This window comes from Macrosteles quadrilineatus, unplaced genomic scaffold, assembly GCF_028750875.1.
Source record: "Macrosteles quadrilineatus isolate MER2022 unplaced genomic scaffold, UCM_ALF_1.0 Scaffold_7__1_contigs__length_78375512, whole genome shotgun sequence".
Classification (NCBI taxonomy): Eukaryota; Metazoa; Arthropoda; class Insecta; order Hemiptera; family Cicadellidae; genus Macrosteles; species Macrosteles quadrilineatus.
The window spans coordinates 48,455,928-48,479,226 of NW_026542600.1; the positions used below are offsets into that span (position 1 = coordinate 48,455,928).

General features: G+C 36.9%; 1 protein-coding gene across 1 annotated transcript; it reads left to right on the top strand.

The window, feature by feature from the left end:
- The first annotated feature begins 2,038 nt into the window (after nucleotides 1-2,038).
- On the top strand, nucleotides 2,039-22,964 carry LOC128998247 (RNA-binding protein 28-like). Its single transcript, XM_054424298.1, has 5 exons — nucleotides 2,039-2,357; nucleotides 10,314-10,436; nucleotides 11,218-11,326; nucleotides 13,154-13,389; nucleotides 21,727-22,964. The coding sequence occupies exons 1-5, from the start codon at nucleotides 2,217-2,219 to the stop codon at nucleotides 22,540-22,542; spliced, it is 1,425 nt and encodes a 474-aa protein (XP_054280273.1). The 5' UTR covers nucleotides 2,039-2,216; the 3' UTR covers nucleotides 22,543-22,964.
- The last annotated feature ends 335 nt before the right edge of the window (nucleotides 22,965-23,299 follow it).

Genomic DNA, 23,299 nt, shown 5'->3' on the forward strand with positions numbered 1-23,299 from the left:
TTGAAGGATGTAGTTTGCTGTATATATGGTGAATATGCCCCAGTCAGCAAATATAGGCTTGCAATGCTCCTGTCGCCCAGCCTTCTTTCATGCCCTCTATGTTTGGAAGAACTGATCTCGGAGTTGGTGACAATTTAGAGTTGGAATATCGCAGTTTCAGACAAAAAATAAACAATGTAAAATCTAAACTGGCATTTCTTTTCTATTTGTTTGTTAGTTTTATCATTTTGGTAAACAAATAGATTTTAGTGCGTTACTGTAACGATCTTGAAACCCATCTTTCCCTTCCTCGCAACTCTGCGTAACAATAAGCCAAACCCCTCCCCATCATTGAGCGTTACGTAATATGTGGACGACCCGTTATCTGTTCTACCATGTCTCCATCTTTAACCCAAAAGGGATTGATGGCGTGAAAACTTTCAAATCACACGAATTTCATACATTTATTACAAACTTACATAAATACAAAACATACCTTTACAACTTTGTCATGTATACAGGGTGAGTTTTAATTGTCCCCCCCCATACTTTTTTCTACATTTTTTCAAATATCAATCCCAGACCACTTCCAAACATTGTTGGGTAGTAAGTACTTCATTTTTAAAAGGTGGTCATATCCGGCCGCCATCTTGGATCCGCCATATTGGATGCAAAATATTTTTTTCAAATGTAAAGGTGGGGTTGTGACCCATTATTCCGAACTAGATTTTTACCCTGATTACAATGCCACAAACTGTTTTTAAAAATCTTGATTCATTCCAAAGTTATGAGGGCTTTTTAAAACTTTATTTTTAGCCTATTTTAACATTGTGCATTTACAAACTAAGGCCATAATCTCAAAATAGTGCTAGATAAAGATAAGTATACACTACCAGTCATTGTTGAACTATTTTCACTTGGTTATGGCTGATGTATTTTTTCGGCCGCCATCTTGGATCCGCCATTTTGAAATGTGATAAATTATTTTAAATATGAAGGGGGTGTTGTGACCCATCATTTCGAACTACTTTTTTAAGCTAAACTCAATTTCATGATCCGTTTTTCATTTTCATATTTTGATTTTGAAATATTGATATTGACATTTTTAACAAAAAAATTTCAATATTTCATAAATAAAACTTGATAACCAAAAATGATTTGCGGCATTGAGTTGAACTTAAAAAAGTAGTTCGAAATGATGGGTCACAACACCCCCTTCCTATTTAAAATAATTTATCACATTTCAAAATGGCGGATCCAAGATGGCGGCCGAAAAAAATACATCAGCCATAACCAAGTGAAAATAGTTCAACAATGACTGGTAGTGTATACTTATCTTTATCTAGCACTATTTTGAGATTATGGCCTTAGTTTGTAAATGCACAATGTTAAAATGGGCTAAAAATAAAGTTTTAAAAAGCCCTCATAACATTGGAACGAATCAAGATTTTTAAAAACGGTTTGGGGCATTGTAATCAGGGTAAAAATCTAGTTCGGAATAATGGGTCACAACCCCACCTTTACTTTTGAAAAAAATATTTTGCATCCAATATGGTGGATCCAAGATGGCGACCGGAAATGACCACCTTGTCAAAATGAAGTACTTACTACCCAACAATGTTTAGAAGTGGTCTGGGATTGATATTTGAAATAATGTAGAAAAACGTATGGGGGGGACAATTAAAACTCACCCTGTATAGAGATAGGTGGATCAGTAGAAAAATTCTGAAAATGTTTCTTTGAAAAAATATTTTGAAAATGGACATGATTATCTATTTACAACCATAACTACTTGTAACTTTAGTTTATTATGAAATGGGGCCCTGGTCTCGTGGATACAAATTTTGCACCCTTAGGCAGTGAGTGAGAAAGAAAACAACACTCACTGCACGAGTCAGTCTGGCCGTCTGGCCTCACCGAGTGCTACTTTCACTGGCCTTTTTCGACTCCGTCTTCGACTTCTGAATCTGACTTATTCTTATTTCCGGCCGAGAAAGAGACCAACCAACAACAATTAACCTAACCTCTATTCTCTTGCTCTTGCTCTTCTCGACTCAACCCGAACTCGTTGCTCACTCATCGTGATCGTGCGTGCGTGGTGGTTGCCGGTTTGTGGTTGTTCGATTTGTGGTTATTTTCGAAGTTTTGATATTATGTGGCTAGGTTCAATTCAATAGTTATATCTCCAGAGCGGCATTTGTCTTGCAAGTATAACCTACTTTCAAATCATATCAAAAATGGTAAAGGTCAAACCCCCAACTTCGCCAAAGATAACCAAGAAGAAAAGTTCTTTAGGGAAAACAGAAAACATCAAAAGTAAGACAATAATGAAACCACCAGGCAGACAACGTAGGAGGAGAGGAATTCAAAAGAAAACGGTAAGCTATGTAAAGGTCCTAAGTTAGATTAATTCATCTTTAAGTTCCTTACTTGCAGCTAATAGCCGTTTCCTATCACCTTATTAACACGTTTTAAATAATTTTACTGGTAGCCTAACTTAGGCCTACTGCAACTTAAGTCAGCACTACTTATTGGGAAAAATTTTGTAAAATAAAATCCAACTAACCTAGCTTAGCTTAGGCCTAGGCATCTATCAAAATATTAAAATCAGCCAGTAAAATGTAACAATAAAGCTTACAACTAGGCTAGCCTAGGAAACTTAGGCCCTCACCCAGGTATTAAGTTGGGGGCCTATCCAGATTCCACTTGAGTTATTTTAGAGTGATTTTTTTTTTTACCGGAGACCAAAAATATCTACAGAATTGGATAAGTCATACTTTAATTGACTTACTGTCCGAATATGACATGATTACTATTGGCGGCATTGAAGTTCTGCCTTCCAGAAGGCAGCGATGTCGGTGAGGATTGAGTTGTATGCGTCGCATCCGCTACACTTTGCCAAGTAGGTACTGGTAAACAGTGCGCTGCGGCGTTTATGTTAGGTTGGGTTGTCATAAATATATTAGTAAGACTTTCCTCGTTTCGTTATGAATTAAATGATTCAAGATGAGTCATACTTTGGCCCGCCAAATATCCCAGATACAAGCGGTGACAGGTGATGCGCACGCTCCGGTCAACGACCTGACCTTGGCCTACTTGGAGGGGATTTGGAGTGTGAAAGTATGACTCATCTGGTATCGTTTGATTAATAATTAAACGAGGAAAGTCCTACTGACATACCTATCTATAAACCCAACTTAACATAACTGCCGCAGCCCGCTGTATAAGGGTGGCCTCTGGATAATACCAAAGTACCCCCAGTCTATTCGGAATCTTAGGTCATTGGCAAAAAAAAATACACCATCCCTGACATAGGCCTGAACATTGCACCGAGCAGGAAATAATTTTTTCAAAGTACAGGTAAACTTACAGTGCCCGCTTTTTTTTAAATATGTAGGCCTAAGGATAGTAGGCCTATATTGCAGTGTCTTAAACCAAGTGTTATGATTGGACAAAAACCGTTTGGAGATAACAGGCCATTACTGAGTTACGACTTGGTTCATTACAATATAAATTACCTTACCTTATGATAGCTCTCGGATGATAACTTCTAACAAGACTCGGTTTAAGCTTTTTGTATACTGGAACGGTGTTGGAAACCTTTAACCTCATCGGGAAGATCCCACAGTACAAGCACTTATTGAAAGTGTCATAATACCATACTCTTGAGAAAGGCAATGGACATAAGTTACTAGCCTATAAATATCCGTACTTGGTGAGGCCTTAAACTTTTTTACAATATTCGAAAAATCAGATGGGGTATTCAAAATATCAGTATATCCAATTGGAAAACTGACACTTTGCTACTTCAACATTTTGTGTTAGCATGGCAGTCAGGGGATATCATTAACTACTGTAAATATATAACACTGTAAAATATCAAACTGTTGACTACCTACCTCTGCAAAGTAAACATTTACACCATCAGGGCTGGATGAACATTCCATGACAGATGCAGCACACTGCTTTGGTTAATAGTATTCTACGTGGCTTTACAAGGGTTAACTCATAGGCACTGTCAATAAAACCTTATGGACTTTGAAGATACAAGGCTTGCATTCTATCACGTCCCACACAACAGGTTGGCTGTTTGACACAGGACATGAAGGTAGCCTACAGAGCCCATCATTTAGGCTATACATTTTCAGCTCATCAGTGTAATATTCGGGAAGATCGCTTAACCCTTATAGTGAAAAGAATAAAAAAGAGAAGAATTTTTTTGAAATTTCAAAAGATATAATTTGTATTTTCCGTACTATCTTATTGTGATGGTTCGCCATTCGTTATAAATTTTGAAAACAGCTGTTTTCATAAAATCGTAACTTGTCCAATCAATATTTGGTTCTAAAAGTCAATACCACAATAAACTCAATGGCTATCCAGTGAGTAGTACTCACCCGCAACATCCCAAGACAAAAATTACTCTAGCCAATAGAGTCATAGAGTTAGAGCCAATAAGAGGGCCACATTAGAATCACCAGCAACAACATGTGTTGTTGGTCGATGTCACAAAATTTAGACAGTTGTCAAACAAGTCGAGAAACAAATCAAAGTTACTATTATTGGATCTATATACAGATAAGAACAAAATTTCCAGTCACTTCAAAATTAAATTCCATGCAAAATGTAGAAAGATCTAAAACTTGACTTTTCATGTTTTTTTTAGAATACCGGTAGGTATATATCCACACCACTTTTTTGTGCACATTTCTACACCAAGAGTTAGCCAGGATTAGTTCACTTCTTATATATTTAAATATGTATTTAAATATATATTACTCTCCTTACAATACTCTCTATGATCAATTCTTTATAAATCTTAGTTGCCCCTGGGTTGGAAGAACTAGAGAACAATAATAAACAACAGAGCGTTTGGCAGTGGAAGTTTGATGTTAATAAATAATGAGTGGGCCCTGTGGAAATAAAATTATTCCCAGAGATCCTCAGGGGACGTCCCTGATACTGTTTGAAGTTCTTCCAAAGCTGAAATCGATCTTAAATGTACATTGACTCTACTTTGCGCACTACCACACTATTTTTAGTGTTGCACTTCAATGTGAATCTTTTGTACCTAGTGGCTTCTTATTTACTATATTACCAAAATTCTATTGAATTAATTTGTATGACACTAAGAATGAAACACCAAGGTTATTGACAACTATGAAAACACATAACAATTTTATTTATTACGCTGTGTACCCTTTTTTTTTTAATGACAGAATGCTGTGCTGGTTTCCTTTATAATTTTTAACGTTTCATTAACACTTTAAAGATGTTTTATTTTGATTCTCAAACCATGAGTGCAATGGCTATTGTTGCTTTTGTTTTACTTAAAATTATTGAAATAATTCCTCGGTAAGAGAAGTGTTTGATGCGGTTACGATCCGATCACGGCAATGACAATGGGGTGTGAATTTAATTTAATATTGAGATGACCAGTACTACAAATCCTCCTCGTTGGCCAACGAATATCAATTGAAGGTCGTGTCTCGTAGTCCAACTTGTTACACAGTGAAACTGTTTGTAACTTTATATAATGTGTTGAAAGATTGTTTATTATTTATGGCTAAACAGTACTATGGCGGTTCATCTATGGTAAAACACACACGACCCCATATGACGTTGTCGCACCTTTCTCGAACCTGCTATCCACTTCAACTTCAGATTAAAAATTCTTTTAAACCCCTAATAAATAACATTAGCTGTCACACTCTCAATAAACTTTCGTTTGAATGGAACGGCAAAGTAAAGATAATGATTTTACAAACATTTGTGCTACTATAAAATTCTTAGCAAGTAACTCTGAATTACTCTACAAACACATTTTAATTTATTTAACCTTAATATCGTTAGATTACTACTGTTTACTATATTAATACTGATTGACTGTCTTAACAACGGATATAAAAATCACCTGTAAGAACTTAAACCTGAAAACATGTGCTCATATAACAAGAAATAACAAACTATAACAGGAAAATTTACCACATGTGCGATTCACTGAATAATATAACTACATACAACAATTATGAACATAGATTACTTACAAATTTGGACGTCCAACACTGAAAGACACACAGGGATAGGTACCGGTAAGGAAAACTAGAAATTAGGTGAGCTTACCAAAAACGCGATTGAATTGGTTTGATTGACGAACGTGAAATTTCCAATGGCGGTTTGTGGTAGCCTGTAAAGTTAATTTACAACACTTGTTTCTCAAAACTGATTTTATTTCCACCTCTCGCAGCAAGTATATCCCTGCGGGATATAGGCTTAAAGATTTAATGAAAATATGAATTGACCGACTAACACCGCGAATGAATTTAATTTGCACGAAACGATTTTTTTAGCTCACCTAATTACGGGGGAGACGGGAAACGACTGACTGACGGTCTGTCTGGCTGGGCCGATAGCTCATCCCTTCCACTCGTAGCATGTGCATTGTGGGTATCGTTGTCTATTGTATAATCAGCTGACTGATTGTTCGCGTCTACTTGTAGGTAGGCTAATTTGTTGTATAATACAACAAAATCGGTACAGATTTTATGGCACTGAGGATGTGTTGCCGCAGTTAAGTCCTAGTCCATTTTTATTTGATTCACTCTTGCTTAAAAATGGTTGTTCTATTCTGGTAGCGTTTTCATGAATAGGTTTGTAGTCACTTACTAAAATACCAGTAGGCCACATTTCTGCCTTCAAGACATTTTCCTTATCTTCATATTTGACAGAAATTTTAAACTTCACATCCTGGGAATTTTGTTTTAACCTCCTGACAGTAAACTTCATTGATGTCGTTCTCCTTTAAATGTTCCTTAATATGTTCAGTTTGTGTCTCCAAGGCTAGCCTAGTGACAAAAATTTGACACATTTTCAAGGCTGGTTCTAGCTTCGAGGATGTTTTCCCAGTTTCATTAATATATTTATTTTGCACCAAGTTTTTCGCTGTTAAATTATGTTTATTAAATTGCGTTAATTTTCTTATTTTAGCTTTAAAACTATCGTCGTTGTTAGGTAGTGGGCCTAGCTTGACTACTTCATTGTAGGTTAACTGTTTGGTTCTATCACCTGTTGGAATTAAAACCATAATAGTTTTTTCTGCCAGGGGCTGACTGTTATTTTCAGACACCGCACACTAATTACAGATTCACTTTGCGTTATTGATACTTGATGTCTTCGTCTTTGACCCAGCTTGTGGGGTTGACTGCGTCAGATGCCTTTCGGCTATTTCTTTCCCGTGAATAGTGGGATTCCTTCTTCATCATTCAGGGTGATACTGGCCATTCTAAAAGTTCATGTTTGATGAGGTTCATGAAATTTGAGGTTGTGAGGCTTTTCACGTCAGCTGGGAGGCTGTTGAACAGTTTTATGGCTGTAATTGGAAAGGAATTTTGTGTTTTGCTCAGCCTGCATCTTTGGACTTCCAGATTTTGAGCTTTATGAGTTGTTGGTGTATGATAGTTTTGTCATTAAAATGATTTATATTCCGTTTGATGTAATTTAGAGAGTTGAAAATATACTGGTTATATACTGTGAAGATTCTAAACTTTTTAAAAAGAGGTTTACAGTGTTCAAGGTCATGAGTCGAAGCCATAACTCTTAGCACCTTCTTCTTCAGAATAAGGGCATCACTGCAGGCAGCCGAGTGTCCCCACAACAGAAGATTATAGTTCAAATGACTGTGGAACAAGGCATGATAGATTCCCAAAAGGTGATCCACAGTCAACGCCTTTGTCAATTTCCTTAGAAGACAAATTACTCTTGATAATTTTGAACAGACCTTGGCCACATGAAAGTTCCAATCAAGCCTGTTCTCCAGCTAGAAGCCTAGAACTTTGACTGGTTCATTGTTCCCTGCTGGAATTTCTCTTTTTAGAGACAATAATATTCTTTGAGTCTTATCTTCATTTAGTTTTAACTTATTGCTCTGGAACCAGTTTTTAGCAGAGGTGAAGGTTTCATTGGCATCTGACAGAATGTCTTCAACGCTTAATCCTCTGTTTACTAAGGTTGAGTCATCGGCAAGAAGAAGGGTTTTTCCATTCAGGTCCAGGTCATTTATGTGTATAATAAAGAGCAGAGGGCCAAGAATACTTCCCTGCGGGACGCCATGCTCCACAGGCCTACATTCGGAGACAGCTCCCTCCAAGGACACTATCTGCTTACGGTTGTCTAAGTAGTCAGTAAGCATGTGGAGTGCAACGCTACTAACTCCATAGTCTGACAGCTTCCTGAGCAAAATCTTGTGGCTGACACAGTCAAATGCCTTACTGAGGTCACACATAGTTAAGGCAAGAATACCTCCCTCCTCAAAGGTGTTGTTTGCATGCTCCATGAGGGATATCAGAGCAGTGACAGTTGACCTATCCCTCCGAAATCCATGTTGAGAGGTAGAAAGGAGGAGGTTATTGTCCTCAAAGTAATCAAGCAGCTGAGATTTGATGATGGACTCAAGTATCTTGGAGAGTACCGGCAATATAGAAATAGGTCGGTAGTTTGAAATTACACTAAAATCACCTTTTTATGAATTGGAACCATTCTAGCAATCTTCAGACACTCAGGGAAGACCCCCTTAACCAAGCATAGGTTTATCAGTTCTGTGAGTGGATCTATTATATGATGTATAATTGATTTTAAGATATGGCAAGAAATACCGTAGTAGTCGGGACTGGAAGAGTTCTTGAAATTTTCAACTACGGTATATTGAGTCTTTGATTGGGACTCACCATGTTGAATTGACTCAGCGTACATTCTGTGGTTCTTACATTGGTTCCGTCACTGTTCCATACCTCTCCGCTGGGGTCCTCGGCCAATGACTGCACATGCACAATCTCCTCCACTGACCTGATGAAAAATTTGTTGAAATCGTCAGGGCTATTAACAGAGCTTGGTACATCCGGTTTAGGTGAATTGATCTTAACAATGTCCCACGCAGCTTTGCATTTGTTTGGATACGCTTCAATGTAGCTCATATTTGCTTTTTTCTTAGCTTCCTGCACCTTGATTCTGTAAGATTTTTTTGCCTTCAAATAGAGTGAAAACAGCCTATCCTTATTTCCACTACTATTTTCATACTTTTGTATCTGTCATGTACGGCTTTTACATAGTCCTACTATGTTTTTTGAGATCTGGTGTATACCAGGATTTTTCCTAAAAAAATTATACATTTCTCCAAGAGCTCAATAAAGTAATTTAAATTAAATTCTTCATAAGCAATTAAATTCCCCATCGGGTGACCGGTAGACTGAGATAATTAGGATACTCGAGTTTTCCAGATCTAGTTCAACTCCTAAAAGTTCCGGTGTTTTTTCAACACAATAGGCACTCAAGTCAACAGTTTTAAAACTTAAGGCAGGCGAGAAAGCCTCCATTTTTAAATGAAGATCTGGTGAAGGCAGTTGCCAGGTTTAGGTCTGATATTCTAGTATAAAATTCTAGCTCATCCTTGACTAGCCAATGCTCAGAAAGGCAGAGCACGCCTGGTTTCTCATCACTAATAAAAAAGGATAACGATTCCATTTTGTTCCTCAGACACTGAACATTTAAAGAAGATATAATAGTTTTACTATTTACGTTTATATTTACATTAGGCCAGGTATCGAACCTATCTAGGCTATCTAGGCCACCTTTTTTATTAACTAGCCCCAGGCCTAGTGCCTGGCTGGGCGTGCCCAGTTTTTTGGTGTCGTTCTTTTAGGAGTGTATTTACAAAGGATTGTACCCATAGGCCACAAGTCTCCACTCAATATTTTGTCTCTCAGATTACTAGGTATACCAACCTTAAACGAGCTGTAGGTTTTATATCTTGTCTCCAGTCAAAAGAACTAACATTTAAGTAGGCCTACATCAAAGCGTTGTTGCACAATTAAATTAATACAGACAAAATAAAAAAAACTTAAACTTAAAAATTTATATCATTCTTATAGAAAAATAAATGAACTGTTGTAGTTTGCTTTTTTATGGATTGCCTAGAAGTTAAATTTTGATCTAATATGACAAGCTGTTAACATTTCCTAAAACCCACTCTATTCCTTTCTCACCAGCAAACCTAAGTACTTGTAAAATCTAATCTAATTATATTTAAATAGGTAATAAATCTAACACATTTTAAATGTAGTAAATATTAAATTAGGCGAATGGATATTCACCCAGTCTACAGGTTTGCTGCTGCATTGTTTCTACCAACAAGAGTCCTGTCACTAGATGTCCAAGGAAGAGGAAGTATACTGTAAAACTTCCTTGTTTAAAGCTAAGCCTATTTATTAGGTGCCAAAGCAAAGTGAAATTACTGTTGTAAAATCTATCTTTAAAGTGCAATTCCAAACATTTCATTTCAGAAAAGAGATCCGACTGGTGTTGTATATCTAAGTCACATTCCACATGGATTCTACGAAGAGCAAATTGAAGGTTACTTCAGTCAGTTTGGAAAAGTCACTGGCGTCAATGTCCCTAGAAGCAAGGTGGGTAAACATAGTCACCTACAAAAGGTATGTCTTTGTCAGTCTTTGTATAAAAGGACTGTCCTATTAGTGACCTACAAGTGCATTGTTTGGAGGCTTGAAGGTTAGACGCTTTCTGTCCTATTACCGCAAAATCACTACTCGTGGTTTTAGTACCAGTACTGTATTTAACAGGCATGCCACGTATTGAAATGATTTTAAGCTCCTGTAAGCTGAGAGTCGAGCTATAAAATAGTTTAGGCACCTCTTTTGACTGTGAATAAATCTTTGGCTTGTGACCTACAATGCCAGGAATGTAAATTTGTTGGATATTTTCATCCTGGCATCACTTTATTGGTGTAGCGACCATTGTATTTGGAGGTTTGCTAGAACTGATGTGCCAATTGTTCAACCCGATTGCTGAACAATATTTCAATTCAATATAAAAATTAATTTACCTTGCACGTTTTTAGTCTTATGAAGAATAACAGTCAAATTAGCCTATTGTTACTTTCTGATTATGCGACCTATTATTAAATCTAACATCAAATAGAAATAGAAGACAATTTAATACAAATGACAAACGTCTTCATTATCAGACACTCATAACACAATGTAAACAAACTTAAAAGACTCAAGGCTGGTCGCATAAGAATTTTAGACAAACCAACACAGGTCGTATAACAGACTCAATAACGTGATCAGTTCAATCTCAACCTATGATGTGTCAAAAAGTGTGGTGGATGAAACAGGTTTATTCAAGCTTTTGTTAATACTAACTGTAATAGTTCTTTAATTTCAGAGTGGAAGAGCCAAAGGATATGCATTTATTGAGTACAAGTACCCAGAAATTGCTCAAATTGCGGCAGACACGATGAACAACTATTTGATGATGAATCGTCTGATGAAAGGTAGTTAAGAATGCGTTAATAAATGCACACAGTGAAAACATGTAACATGTTTATTGACTATTAAAAAGTAAACCTCTTTGTAAAATGTATAATGAATAACTGAAGAATGTAAAAGTATAAATAATAACAATATGTCTTAACTATTATTTTAGATGACATATTCATTAAACATATGACAGGGACTATTCTAGATAACTAAACGATTAAAACTTCAAATTGGAGATGAAATAGCTAAAAAAAAGTCCTGATAAAATTGTGCACGATTTGCCAAAAGTGAAGGTATGGTATGAATTAATGTATGACCAAGTGATAGGACCAAAAGGAATGAAAAAACGTTGTTATGTCAAATCTTATAATTATCTGTATTAGTCCCTGAGAAACGGCCGTTCAAAATCTAGGCATTCTCTTTCTGAGACCCTTGTATTTTATTCTCACTCTCAGTTACATGCATATTCACAGTTACAATCACATTCTTGTATATATATTTGTCACATATAGGCAAATGGCATTCAATTAGTAAAGCCAAAATTCCAAAATTGATGTTACATTAAAACAATTGTTGGAGATTCCAACGAAAGAAGAAATTAAATCACCATACTAGCCCCATGTGTATATATATACATCTTGAGCATTTGGCTATTGTATTTGGTAAATCCTGTTTAACATTTTTCAAATCACTTTAACCTAGATCTATAATCTTAATCAATAATCACACTCTAACATTATAAACCTACAATAATAGCAAAAACAATTGATTTCTGTTTCATTGTAATCATTTTGTTCTAACAATCATATCCATAAATTGTTTACAAAACTGGGACAAAAAATTAGATTAGAACCGGATACTGAGAAGAGATCAAACATGGGCCTAGTGTTTTGTTGTTGTTTTATTAGTAAATTTCTAGATTGTCTTTTTTTAGATTGACATTTTACATAATTCTGAGGCCTGTTAAATTATCACGTTTTTAACGTTTATAAAGAAATGGGTCATGAAGTTAATTAGTATTATTAATGGCTTACAGATAGAGAGGAAGACAATATTTAATTACATATAAGGAAAACTACTATACCTAGTTGGTATGATGGACTCCTGACCATCCTTCTACCAGGGGACTTACTAATACAGTCTAACCTTGATATAACAAACCTTGATATAATAAATTCCTTGATAGAACAACATTTTTTAAATCCTTAAGAACACTCCAAAAGACTCAATGTATATTTTACCTCTACATAACGAACAAACCATATCAATAACCTTGGTTTAACAAATTTTTGATGATCCCAGCTAAAATAAGACACCTCAATATAGCAAATTTATCATTGTCAGAACCCATACATAGCGAAAATAACCTCTACATAACGAATTGTCCGTTTCTTTCCCTCGATATAACGAACTCCCCCCACGTTATTGCTTTTGAAAAATCACAGTTTCTTGATGAATATAAAATTGTAAGACGTCCAAAGCATTGCTTGGGCAACATTTGTCTGCACAGTTTTTCACATCTCCACATCTTTCTGCCGTGTGCGTCACAATTAATTTCATTCACTGAAGACTGATGACCGAGATCTTGTTCCTGAACCTCGACTTGGCAAAATTCCTGCAAACCTAATCTCAATACAACGAACCTCGTTTTAACGAAATCCTTGATATAACAAATATTCAGTTTGGCCCTTTAAGATTCGTTATACCGAGGTTGGACTGTAAATGGTTTACGGCCCAGGCTGGTCCCAACTGAGGGTCAGGAGACCATCATACAGACTATTAAATTTTGCAAACACCCTTTATTCAAATAATATGTACTTTACCAGAAATATTTTTTTCAGCAAAGTACATCCCTCCTGACAAGCAGAAACCTAAACTTTTCCACTTAGCAAAACTAGCCCGACAAAACAATGAAACACTCGCAAAGAAAGCAGAACTCGCAATCAAGCATAACCGAAAAGTAAAAAATCGTTATTTGAAAATGTCTCTAACAGTAAACAAGATTAATGGCTTGCTGAAGAGGAAGGAGCTGTTGGCTAAGCGAATGCAAGATTCAGGATTGAATGCTAATTTTGAGGTAAGTTAAAATTAAAACGTGTGTCAAATCACCTTAGCAAATTTTCTTAAATGGAAGGACATATTACCATGGCTAACACATAGTCGATGATTGCCAAAAAAAGCCTTTGTAAGTTAAATGTACAGTATAAGTTATTTCTTAACCCATTCCAAAAATTACAAATCTTCCTAATACCAAACAGCAACTTCCCAATACTGGATTGTCGCTGCTTAATACCGAAGGGCTATCCCGCCGGTGCTCAGAAAGCCTGAAAATATGTCAGCCTAAAGCTTGTTTTAGTCTCATTCAATTATTAAATTATATCTCATACCAGATATAAATACAACACAGGAACTCTTTGTTTTTATAGCATACTTAAGGAATGTCCCTAAATCAGTTGGCATTGGTTAGACATTCCCTGGAATGTAAATCATGTAAGGGAAGATGGGATGTATTGACCTCAGGTATGTTTTTGCATATATCAATATAAACTGGGACAGAATTATGTCATGGCTATATATATACTTTATAAATGTCGAGGGGCTAACATGATGCCAGGTCAGCTGGTATTGGTATGGCATTCCCAGTAATGTGGATCATGAAGGGGAGATGCTCGGGTTTATTGACCTCTGGTTTGTTTTTTGCTTAGTAATACTTGATAAGCACACAACTTTTTTGGAATTTGAAAAGTATACCTGTGAGGTACCAAAGTTTAAGGGGGGTAAAAACGTACTGCTAGTCAACAAACACCATAACTTACCCGATTTTTATCCACAACATCCTACTCCTAGGCCTATGTGTTGGCCATAGCTTGGGCTATGGGCCAAAGAACGTAGGCCTATTTTTATTCACAGTGAAGTACACAAACACATCCACAACTACATATTTATTCATAATAGCACTCCTTTTCACCATACAAAGTTAAACCGACCGATTTTGAAATGAAATTAAATTAATGAAATGAAAAAGTGCTTTATTTACTCAAAAATAAACTGCATAAATACATATGAACTTATAACTAAACATAATCTTCTGCATAACAACACAAAATTAAAAATAAACCGACCGATTTTACAAGTATTTATCACCGACAACGACGACCTAACCTAAAACTGGTGTTTGTTGATTGACGATGACAGACGATAACTAGACCGATTCCCCGATCAGCTGTTGGCTAGTTTCCAAAATCGCCACCGCAGCGCTTGAGCCGCGGCCGAGGAAATCAGGATTTGAGCCGGACAAGAATTATTCGCTCTTTGACCGCCGACTAGCTCGCTAGAAGCCTCTCGCACGAATTACGATCACGACATACTGTACCACTGCATTATCCCTTCAGGTTACCTAAGTTCGTTGTTAGACTTTCTAACGTTCCTTTTATTTTCGTTTTAACATACGTATACTCGTCGGCCACTTATTTTTTACCCGTTTAAGTTCGATTTAATTTTCTAAATCTCACTAACTAAGTTTTCGCCGACTTGTACAAAACCCGCCAGTTCCTGCCTGCCAGTGACTAGCGGTGGATATTTTTCGGCTCTTTTAAATCAATTGGCTATTAAATTACGTTAATTCCGTTCGTTTCACGATTAATTATTACTTAAGTTACTCCAGTTAATTCGACGTTTTAATACCCCGAGACTTGTCGTCTGAGTTCTAAACCCTGTCTTTGGCGTGTGAAAGAATCGAGTCTTGGGAGCAGGCTGAGTTGAATAATCAGCTGCGAAAATAATTATTAAATTTATTTTAAACCTATCACGATAAATTATCCGTTCAGTTATATTAATTAGGCCCCGACGACTCTGTAGGAATTGTTTTACATTACATTCGATATTAGATCGATTACCAACGTCTTAAACTAATTAGTCGCATTTTAATACGAGTATTTTCATCACATTGGCTAAGATTGAATACTCGTTGGCCCTACAGAGTCATTCTAAAAGTTAGGCAAAATTCTCCAAAACACTTTTACGAAGGCTGGGATGATATAGCTCCAACTGGGCGTCTGCAGGATTTCCTGAGCGCTTCTAGAGCTCTGAGCCTTCGATTAAATTTTAATAAATTGATCAGTCAAAGCCGTGACAACTTTGTATCGACCCCTGGATTTTTCTCGGCTCCTTCTGAGCACTCCGGGGAAGAAATTTGAGTGTGGCCAGTTCTAGGGTAGGCCTAGCCTGACTTTGGTGAATACTAGTTTATTCCCCCCCTAGAATTTTGCGTCACATCTCTGGCGCCCGAACAGGGACCTATTATGAATATAATAATTACCAATTTCATAGCTGTTTACAGTTAATTATAAGTAAATGTCAGTAAATATAAACGCGAAAAACGTAATGTTTGGCAGGTCAGGATCTACTTCAGTGGGCCGAAGAAACCTTTTTTCTACCATGAATTTTGTTTCAATGTACTAAATGTTTGAAATTAAATAATTTTGAATGCAATAATATTTGATTTTTTAGCGATTTACAGCAATGTTTTAAGTAAGTATCAGGAAATTAACGCAAAAAACGTAATGTTTGGTGGTTTGAAAGTTGAAACTGCTTCAGTAGGCCTAAAAAATTCATTTTCTCTAAGGATATCATTTCAAAGTTCTAAATCTTTGTGAAATTTTAAAATATATATATAATTAAAATCGTAATAACTACCAATTTTACAGCTAATTTTACAGCTAATTCAAGTTTAATATCAGCAAAAAATAGTACGGAAAATGTTCGGTAGTTAAGTGCCGCTGCCTAATTCCGAACGTGCGTTCGGAACTGTAGCTTGGCGCCTGTTTTGGCATCCTAATCCAAACGGCATTAAAATAATCTTTCAATAGATTCTTCATCTTTATTATGATTTTAAATGAAAGAAAAATAATTAAATCTTAACTGTTCTTGATCAGAAATTAGCAGGTACCATTATCAAAGCCTAGGGAATTTAACAGTTAAGGAAAAGGAAAAGATTTTTATGAAATTGCTAAAACTGTGCACACCATGATTGAATCAGTCACGGCTTATTGAATCTAGTAGTCAATTATGATCTAAAATCCCATTTGTCTGCAGGCAGATCAAAAGCCAACAAAACATAAATTTCAATTAGTGTTGATAAATTAAAACTTATTATCTGTGACAAAATTTGGCGCATTGAGTATTTGACCAATTTACTGGTAAGTGTAATGTCTTTCGGGCTTTTCTTAAAAGTATAATAGACACTGGGAATTCTGTACTTTTTAGCTTGGGAAAACAAGGAAAAATCAGTGAATTTGGTTTTACAACTTCTGCTGATAACCCTGTTAAACCTACCCACCTAGACCTTCCCTAGTCTAACCTACCTTCAAAGGTAGGTAGAATACTAGCCAGTATTTATGGTTGAAATTCCCGTCCCGGTCAGGTCTGGTGACTGGTGTGCAACTCATAATGAGTTTACCAGGGGTGCCATACACCATAAACTACGGAAAACCGGGAAATGTGCGTGGATTTTATGTGTAAGGAAAAAATCGGGAAATATGTGTGGGTTTTAAAAGTTCACCGGGGAAAATCACTAAATTGATCTTTATAGCACATTCATATATTTTTTTCACCCACAATAACAAAGAATCGTATTGTGTAAATCGTAGTGTGGTCTCTCTAGTGTCTTCAGTACAGTTCTGCCATTGCTTGCTACATGAACGCAGACATATTCTTATTGCGGTCAAGGTTAAGTCGATACCGGCAAGGTGGTAATAGTTGCTTGCACTGAACTAGAGCTACAACCGAAGGTAGTACTGAATGTGAGTTTTTATATGGAATCGGTATCGAGAATCATGAGTAATATTTCAGAACTTGTAACGGGCCTAAATGGTAAGGGGGTTAATTTCAGACAGTATTATAACCAGGTTAAACTATTTTAAAGAAGACCTCAGTTTAATGTAAATAAGAACACGAGCCGACAAGACCTAGTGTTAGCAGAGGGAAATACGTGCTTTATTTGTTGTAAAAAAAAACATCAATTACCACAGAACGTCTTTTAAAAATTCAACAGCTAGATGTTGGCTGTTGAACCCTAGTCGTCACAACCTAATCACCATATAACTTGAAATGTAACCGGGTTGACAGATAGATGCATCTACAGACGATTCTCGGATGGAGAAGAAGTAAAACTAAGTTTTTTTTTAAAGAGTTTACTTCTTCCTATCTTCCGCTAATGTTCTGTTTAGTTCGGTTTTACTTCTTTGTCTCTTCCGTTCTTTTTCTTCCGACGTTCCTTTTGCATCGAGTCTCTGCCTTTTTTTCGTAACTCACTGACCAATCAGGAGTGTTTGATGTCGGCTGCTTGATTCTCAGCCTGTGAAGAAGGAAGTCCGCTATTCCGACTGGCCATTCTGTCTGAGTGTGTGTAGTTCAGAGTTGTTATTCGTGATTTTCTCAACCGTGCCTCCGAAAGCCTAGTTAAGAGTAGCGTTCGTAGTTTGTGGTGAAACTTTTATTTCGTTTTTGTAAAGGTTCCAGTTTATTGTCGATTTTGTCGTTTGGTGAGTTGTGTAACAACCTTTTAGTTCTATTTATCTTTTTTTCTACCAGTTTTAGTTAGCAAAACTGTTGTAACTTGGAGGCTAGGCCTGACTTCAGCCCTAGTCCTACACTGTAAACCACTACAATTGCTGAGGAGTCGTAATTGGTGACACCCTCTTAAGATAAACGTTCTAAAATTCGTATTGTTACCTTCCTTATAATTTTTACTAATTTTTGGTTTTTTGTGACCGTCACAAGTTTGGCAAAAGTTTGCTCAAGTTGGCCACGTAAAGAAGTAGAAGTTTTATTTGTGTTTTTACGTTTAAGAAGTATTTTATTTTTTGTTTCGACCTTTCGTTTTTATTTTTTATTCCACTGGCAACTTTGGACAGCTTTCTTTTAATAAACTCAGACTCTGTAGGACCTAGACTAGGCCTACTTTAACCCTTTGTTTGTTTCAGGTTCTCACAAGTAACCCTGTAGGTAGGCAGGGTCTACTTAGCTTATTTTCTGGCATAATTAGGTAGTTAGGAGCATTTTAAGTAGGTAGTTAGGACCCACAGAGTCATAGCAAAATAATCGGTCCCCCACAAACTTTCCTTACTAGTTTGGAGCTCTGATTAACCGAGACTACTTTTAACATTGAGACTTTCCTGAATCGCTATAGACTACTGGGAAACCCAGCGACCAGACTCGTGCGATTCCTGGAATTTCATCGATTGTTTTGGTGGCGGAATTTCCTGCATTACCGTACGAGTTTTTGCCGGCAGAAAATTAGCGTAAAAAACTGTATCGAATTGAGAAAGTCTATTATCGGCCTATCCGTATTTCAAATACAATTAATATTGAATAGGGGGGTAGCGAGCTGGTTTAGTGGTTAGAGCGTGGGACTTTGTTTCCTGAGGTCCCGGGTTCAAATCCCGCCAAATCACCAATGGATTTGATCTAAGTGACAATGCCACAACCCCAAGGTTTAGCCTGTAGGCTAGTAATGTGAAAAAACAATCCCGGGCTCTTGCCTAGCGTTGTAGGACAAAAAAAAATTGAATAGGGCGTAATTCAAGAAAATATTCTTTTATTTACTTTCCGTAATTCAAGCAATGGCCTTGAGTTTTGAGACCGAGTTTAGTTTGGCTTTGTTCCAGCTATGCGCAGATCGACACTGCTGCAACAGTTATTATAGAGCTGGCGTCGAGTCGCCGTATTCTGTCAGCAGACCTAAGCTTAGATTCTCGGAATCACATCCGAATCTTTTCTTAGGATTCGGTGAGTTTGAGATTCGGATTCAACACATCGACACAACCCTACACTAATATAATGGTTTTAAATACCAGTTCAAATTAGTCGGCTATTGCGACCTAGGTTTCGGCACGAAGTTGTACCATCATCAGGCGGGCCAGTTTTGAGTCTTCAGTCCAATGGACGTCGTTGAGTTAAAACAAATAAACAGTTCACGACATACAGCACAAACACGCACACGAACACTGAGTGAGTTGTGGCTTGGATGTCACCCGTCGCGGCCGGTGAACTTACAATAATGTCGTCTTTCTGTAAATACCGGTATTATTCGTTTTATGTGTTCGTGTGCGTGTTTGTGCTGTATGTCGTGAACTGTTTATTTGTTTTAACTCAACGACGTCCATTGGACTGAAGACTCAAAACTGGCCCGCCTGATGATGGTACAACTTCGTGCCGAAACCTAGGTCGCAATAGCCGACTAATTTGAACTGGTGACTGAAGGTATTTAAAACCATTATATTAGTTATTATAACCAGTTCAGGGGCAATCCCACATCTTATGATGTCGAAATTACAACCCTACATCTCGGACTCGGCTCGTTACTTTATTTTAATAATATAGAAGTCACAGTAGAATAGATTAAGGAAGTCAAAGAAATGTCAAAGAAACTCACTTATTTTAGTAAAGAAGTCACTGATTTGATTACCTTTATTGTAATTTTATTGTTGAACCCGTTTATTTATTCCTACCTTTTTCTGACTCTGAAACATATTAAAATGGAAGTTGGCATATTCAAATTATATTTTGGATAGTTAGAAGTTTCTACCCAAGAAAGACACTCGTAAAGTAAAACCCGGGCAAGGAATTCCCGGAAAAAAACAACAGTATTATTGGCCTGCGGTCGAAACCTCTTTTGCCAGCCCTTTTTTAGGGTAACTCTAATACTTAGCTTCAAGGTTGCACCTACCCCTTCTCCCTGCCCTACTCAACTGTTTGCCCTCGACTCACGTGTGTGGCGCGTGCTCCTTTTCGAGGTCATTGCTCAACCCCTGCACCCGACCCTTCTATTGTTTCTATTCTATTCTGACTTTTTTGAGAAATATTATTGCTTTACATAACAGTACAGTACAGTAGAACCTTGATTAACTGGTGGGGGCGGATCAACCGGATGGCGGATCAACCGTGGTCAATTTATGCCTCTTAAATTATGTTGATAAATAACCTCAAAAATCCCAAGAAAAGTTTATGAATTGTGTTTTTACAGTCTAATATGTTGAAATTCACTTTATAATTAACTATTTCTGACCATTTTTATATGTGAGTAGGTTTCCCCATTATTGTTTTTGATCTATCACAGTTCATTTGACAAAAATAAATGGAAGCAAAAGAAAGAAATGGCCATCGAGAGCTTCAAGGTCAAGCTATCTGCTTGCACTGACAATCGACTGCTCCTTACACATCTGTCTGCTTGCTAATGCTATGTCACAACAGCTTGTGGTTGGGTGATAAGTAACCATGGCAGCTTGTTGAATGTGTACCAAAACAAAACAAAAGAACAAAACACTACAAACTTTCTCCCACGCATTTGTCTTCTTAACTGTAACATGATATTTTGAAAGACAAGTGTTCTAAAGACACGGTTGTTGCTTCGCCGATTCTTGAAAATATCTGTATCAAAGCCACTCGGATCCATCACTGGCGCACAATGAGAACAAAGGGAAGTATGCGGACTGCAGCGCGACGACCGACCGCTCATGTGAACGCTTCCATATGGCTACCTGTACTGCTACGCCGCTAGAGCGAGTGACTAGCTAGCTGCGATGAGTCGCGACACATGGCTAGGAAGCGGGGCCTGACAATGGTTTGCGACACCAAGCTCGAACGCGGCTCGATTGCCGTCGCCCTACGCTCGTATGAACGGCTCCTTTTGATCCTGTGGTCTGCTACCTAGTCCTGCTTACCTAGTCACAACCTAGTCAGCTAGATAAGTCGTTCGTGTGAACCGGGCCTTACTGTATGCTACTTTATTAAATTTACTGTACTGTAAAACAAAAATTGAAGCTATTTATGATAAGGGTTTTGTGTGGAATTGTATAGTTTGATTGTTTTGAGCCTTTTAAACTAAACTTTTTAAATTAAAATTTTTGGTTGGTTCGAAGTTCGTTATTGGTTCCTTGAGTCTCCTTGGGCTCCCCTCCAGCTTTCGCTGTTGCATGTCGGCTGATAAGGAAGGTCAGGTCAATCACCTGAAAACAGCGCCACACCGTTACCCTTGCCCCGAATTATAATTTAGAACAGTTACTTCCTTTTTAACTATCTCATTCTGTCTAGCTATATCGTATTTATTAAGTGACTATGCTATAACTTTAGCTGTTTTATGACATTGTCAGTAATTTGAAGAAATTCAAAGGACAATAAACACATTTCATTTCAACATCTGATCTGTTATTTTACTGTTGTTATTCTTGGGTGTGTGCTCAATGAAATCCGATTCTCTAAGAAATTTAATTTTTGTATTCAAAAGATGTGAAAAACATGGTTAAAATAGGATTTAGTTAAAGACAAAAAATACCTGCGGGATTTAAAATGTTAACTGATCTTGACTCTTAATACCTTGGTGATACTTATAAATCTTTTCCTGATTTGTTTGCAGGTTGAAGAGGCAAACTATGAATCAGTATTGCAGCAAAAAAAGGAACTTGATGCAGTCAAGAAAAACAATATTAAAGAACAAGAATCTATGTCAGAAAGTGAAGAAGCGACAGACTCTGATGAACATTCTCCTGGAAGTTCTCTAGAGAGTGATGATTCTTCTTTAGGTGATAGTGATAAAGATGATTCTCTCTCAGAAAGTGACGACGAGGATAGGAGAACAAGCATATTCAAGGCAAGAAGAGCTTCTAGAGATATACTAAAGAAAAAAATGAAAAGTAAAACCGTTAATACTCATTTGAAAGTAAATTCACTACGGAAAAGTCTTGTAGTTGATGCTATTAAATCTTTCACAAATTCACCACAGAAAAGCCTTGTTGTGGATGATATTAAATCCTCCAATTCCTTTACTCCAACAAAATTGAGGCCTCGCAAAAGTCTGAATAAAAACATAACATCTTCGGTTGAAAGAACTCAGTTATCTGGAAAAAAGAGAAAAGCTGTCCTTCAAACTCCCTCAGAGAAGAAATTAAATGTTTCACTAACAGCAATGGCAGTTAACAACAGTCAAGAAGACAAAAATTGCAATACTCCTTCTGGTACAATAAAGAAACTCATCAAGGCTGGGAAAAACTCTGCAAAAAGTACACCAAAAGAAAAGGCTGCCAGTCAGGGTTTGCCAACCAAACAGAATTCATCAAAGAAAACCCCTAAGAAAGAAGTAAAATTACTAAAAGAAGTTTCACCTGCTACTCCAAAGTCACCATCAGGGAAGAAACTGAGGCACAGACAATTGAAAAACATTTTGAGTTCTTAGTAAATAAGCTTTAGAATTCAAAACACCCTTCCTCAGCATTATCTGTACATCAACTTTATCTGTTAACAATGTTAAAACTATTGGTGATATCTTATTCATTTTTATGAAATTTCTCATATAAGGAATAAGCTATTACCGTAGGTATCAGATCGCAAAAGAGTTAGGAATCAGCATCATTGGTCCCTGGGAATGGGGTTTAGTGGGGTGAAAGTTTAAAAAATAGTAATTTTCAGTTTTGGCAACAGTTGTGTTGTAGTTTTTTGTTGTTGTTTGATTTACTTAATCTTTTTCCTTTCTTCCCAAGAAGGACATAGGGCTGTGACAAACTTTCTTTTCATTATATCACCAAAAATTACTTGTTGTTCAAAGGTTTATTGCGGACATTTTCCATCACGAATGTAAAAAAAAAACAATACACAACGTTTCGGGATCTGGAATCTGATCCCGTCTTCAGGTGAAAAAACTTAACTAACACATTACAACTAACAATACACAAACGCCCAACCTAAGTTGGAATACACTACCGAGGGTAGTAGTCAAAAAATATGCACTGACTACTACCCTCGGTAGTGTATTCCAACTTAGGTTGGGCGTTTGTGTATTGTTAGTTGTAATGTGTTAGTTAAGTTTTTTCACCTGAAGACGGGATCAGATTCCAGATCCCGAAACGTTGTGTATTGTTTTTTTTACATTCGTGATGGAAAATGTCCGCAATAAACCTTTGAACAACATTAACTCACCATCACCAACAATGAAC

Bases quoted from the DNA above. Each gene is read 5' to 3' on its own strand.
- LOC128998247 (XM_054424298.1), top strand. From the start codon at position 2,217: ATGGTAAAGGTCAAACCCCCAACTTCGCCAAAGATAACCAAGAAGAAA. The intron at 2,358-10,313 runs GTAAGCTATGTA...ATTTCATTTCAG, and splicing joins GAGGAATTCAAAAGAAAACG to AAAAGAGATCCGACTGGTGT. The intron at 13,390-21,726 runs GTAAGTTAAAAT...ATTTGTTTGCAG, and splicing joins GATTGAATGCTAATTTTGAG to GTTGAAGAGGCAAACTATGA.